General features: G+C 70.4%; 1 protein-coding gene across 1 annotated transcript in view; it reads right to left on the reverse strand.

The window, feature by feature from the left end:
• The window catches only part of PCDH7 (protocadherin 7), a 100038-nt gene extending 96787 nt beyond the window's left edge, over positions 1 to 3251 (reverse strand). Inside the window, 2 exon segments of the mRNA XM_015415231.1 lie at positions 85 to 2355; positions 2358 to 3251. Of these exon segments, the coding sequence (XP_015270717.1) occupies positions 85 to 2355; positions 2358 to 3251 (3165 nt within the window).
• Positions 3252 to 3303: the final 52 nt, after the last annotated feature.

Consider the following 3303-nt stretch of genomic DNA (forward strand, 5'->3'; position numbering starts at 1 on the left):
CGGGGGGGGGGGGTGAGAGTCTGGCTGCCTCCCCTCCCTCCCCTCCCCTCCCCCTCCCCCGTCTCCCTTCCCTCGGGCCCTTACCTGCTTGCTGTACTTGCTGCTGGCCTGACAGCTGTACTCGGAGCAGTGGTCCGAGCCGATGGAGATGTTGTCGCCCGCGCCGACGAAGGTGTTGGCCGGGGGCAGTTCCTGCACGGCCTGGTGCTTCTTGCCGGCGGTGGGCGACTGCGGGTGGAGCTGGACGGTGGGCAGGGGCGAGCTGGACTTGTAGTGGCGGGCCAGGTCCGGGCTGCCGGGCCCGCCGTTGACGGAGCGGTAGCGGCTGAGGGCCGGGCTGTCGGCGGCCGAGAGCTTCTCGTGGACGCCGTCGTAGCGCTGCCCGTTGGGCTTGGAGGCCTCGACGGTGACGATGCTGCTGTAGAGGGGCTGCTTGCTCCCGCCGCCGCCGCCCTTCTTGCCCTTCCTGTCCTTCTTGGGCTTCTTGGCCTTGTCGTGGGGCTGCGGGGTGAAGAAGTCCTCGTGGTCCTTCTTGCCGGCCTCGTAGCCGCCGTGCTTGCCCTTGGAGCGGCAGTAGCGGGCCAGGACGACGACGAGGATGAGGAGGACGACGGTGACGACGCCGGCCACCACGCCCACCACGATGCTGAGCCGCTGCTTGCTGAGCTCGTAGCTGGGGTCGCCGGCGATGTCGTGGGCCAGCGGGGTGTGGAGGCTGCGCGCCACCTGGCCCTCCACCAGGCTGGCGTTGGCCAGGCTCTCGTTGACGAAGACGTGGAGGAGGGCGGTGGTGGACTGCGGCGGCTGCCCGCTGTCGTTGACCTGCACGACCAGGCGGTGGAGGCCGTAGTGCTTGGGCGCCAGCTTGCCCACCAGCGAGACGACGCCGCTCGACGGGTCGATCTCGAAGAGGCGGAAGGGGTTGCCGCCCACCAGGCGGTAGCTCAGCTCGGCGTTCTGCCCGGCGTCGGCGTCCTTGGCCTGGACGGCCGCCACCACCGTCCGCGCGTGGCTCGACGGCGGCAGGACGGTGTAGGAGCTGTTGGCCGGCGCCGCGACGGCCGGCGCGTTGTCGTTCTCGTCCATGACGAAGAGGGAGACGGTGGCCGTGGCCGAGCGGGCCGGCTCGCCGCCGTCCACCGCCTTGACGCGGAAGGGGTAGCTGGTCTGCTGCTCGCGGTCGAAGGCCACGGTGGAGAAGATGGTGCCCGTGTCGTTCTCGATGGAGAAGATGGCCGGCGCCCCGGGGGCGTGCTCGCCCGGCTGGATGGAGAGGCTCAGCTCGGCGTTGCGCCCCTTGTCGGCGTCCATCACCGTCACCATCCCCACCGGGCTGTTGGGCTGCAGGTTCTCCTTGACGTAGAAGGTGAAGACGTCCTGCATGAAGCGCGGCTCGTTGTCGTTGCGGTCGGCCACCCGCACCACCACCGTGGTGGAGCCCTGCAGCGGCGGCGCCCCCTTGTCGCGGGCCGTCACCTGGAACTCGTAGGTGTCCCTCTGCTCGCGGTCCAGCACGGCCTGGACGCGCACGTCGCCCGAGTCCGGGTCGATGGCGAAGAGGCCCGCGGGGGAGTCGGCCGAGAGGGGCGAGGGCTCCAGCGAGTAGGCCAGCTCGGCGTTCTTGCCGCTGTCGGCGTCGGTGGCCAGCACGGTGGCCACCCGCTCCCCGGGGGCGTTGTTCTCCGGGAAGGAGACCTCCAGCACGGCCTGGCCGAAGACGGGCGGGTTGTCGTTGGTGTCGCCCACCCGCACCAGCAGCGAGTTGTTGCTCGACAGGCTGGGGCTGCCGGAGTCGACGGCCACGATGACCACGTTGTAGTCGCGCACGGCCTCGTAGTCCAGGGGGGCCGAGGTGTGGAGGAAGTACTTGCGCTTGTTCTGCGGCTCGCCCTCGCCCTCGCTGGCCGGCTTGAGCTGGAAGGGCACGTCCCCCACCACCGTGCAGGTCACCACCCCGTTCTCGCCCTGGTCCCGGTCGGAGACTTGCACCAGGGCGATGGGGGTGTCCACCAGGACGTCCTCGGCCACGCTGGCCACCCCGTCGCGCAGCGGGATGCGCCCGATCTTGCGGATGTCGATGGTGGGCACGTTGTCGTTCTCGTCGCGGATGTTGAGCACCACCGTGGCCTTGTCGGTCTTGGGCGGCTGGCCGCGGTCGCGGGCCATGACGGTGAAGCGCAGCTGGTTGACCTCCTCGCGGTCGATGCGGTGGAGGACGCTCAGCCAGCCGGAGGACTCGTCGAGGCGCAGCAGGCGGCGCACCGACTCCGTGGCCGCCCCGAAGACGTACTCGATCTGCCCGTTCACCCCGACGTCGGCGTCGGCCGCCCGCAGCTGCAGGATCGGCGTCCCGGGGGGGGGCTGTTGTCGTTCACGTCGGTGATCAGCACCCGGAGGATGGCCTGCGAGGAGCGCGCCGGGTCCCCGCCGTCGCGCACCCGCAGGCTCAGCTCGTAGGAGTCGCGCTGCTCGCGGTCCAGCGCCCCTTTGACGATCAGCTGCGGCTGCTTCTCGCCGTCGGGGGTGTCGGCCACCTGCAGTTCGAAGACGCTGCTCCGGGCGGCGCCGTCGGCGTCCTGCCGCCGCTTGCTACCCCCGGGGTAGAGGGCGCTGTCCGAGGTGGCGGCGGCGCCCGCCGAGCTTCCGCCGCCGCCCCGACGGCTCCCGTCGCTGCCGCCGGGCTCCTGCAGCAGCTCGTAGCGCTCGATGCCGTTGCGGCCGAAGTCCCTGTCGGTGGCGGTGGGCAGGAGGTAGAGGGTGCCGACGGGGCGGTTCTCCTCGACGGTGAGGGTGAGCACGGGCGAGGGGAAGGTGGGGGTGTTGTCGTTGATGTCCAGGATGATGACCCGGCCCTCGAAGAGGTCCACCCAGCTCTGCGAGGGCCCGATGACCGACACCTCGAAGTCGAGGAAGCACTCGTTCTCGTCGAAGATCATCTGGCACTGCGGCAGCTTCTCGCGGTCGATGCGCCGCTCGGTGGTGCTCAGCTCGCCCGTCATGTTGTCGATCTTCAGGTAGTCCGAGCCGGACTCCAGGCTGAACGTCACGTCGCCCGAGCCCGTCACGAGGCCCAGGTCCGAGGCCACGTTGCCGATGCGGATGTCGGCCGGCCCTTCCTCGGCCAGCCGGTAGCGGAGCAGCTGCTTGGCCGCCGCCGGGCTGACCCAAAGCGGCGGCGGCAGGAACAGGAGGAGGCAGCAGCAGCAGTAGCAGCTCCTCGCCAGACCCAGGAGCGTCCGCAGCTTCCACATCGCGCCGCCTCGGACACCCCGCCAAAAAAAAAAGACAGAAGAAGGGGGGGAC

Source organism: Gekko japonicus, unplaced genomic scaffold (genome assembly GCF_001447785.1).
Source record: "Gekko japonicus isolate JY-2015 unplaced genomic scaffold, Gekko_japonicus_V1.1 scaffold1927, whole genome shotgun sequence".
In the NCBI taxonomy this organism is placed as follows: domain Eukaryota; kingdom Metazoa; phylum Chordata; class Lepidosauria; order Squamata; family Gekkonidae; genus Gekko; species Gekko japonicus.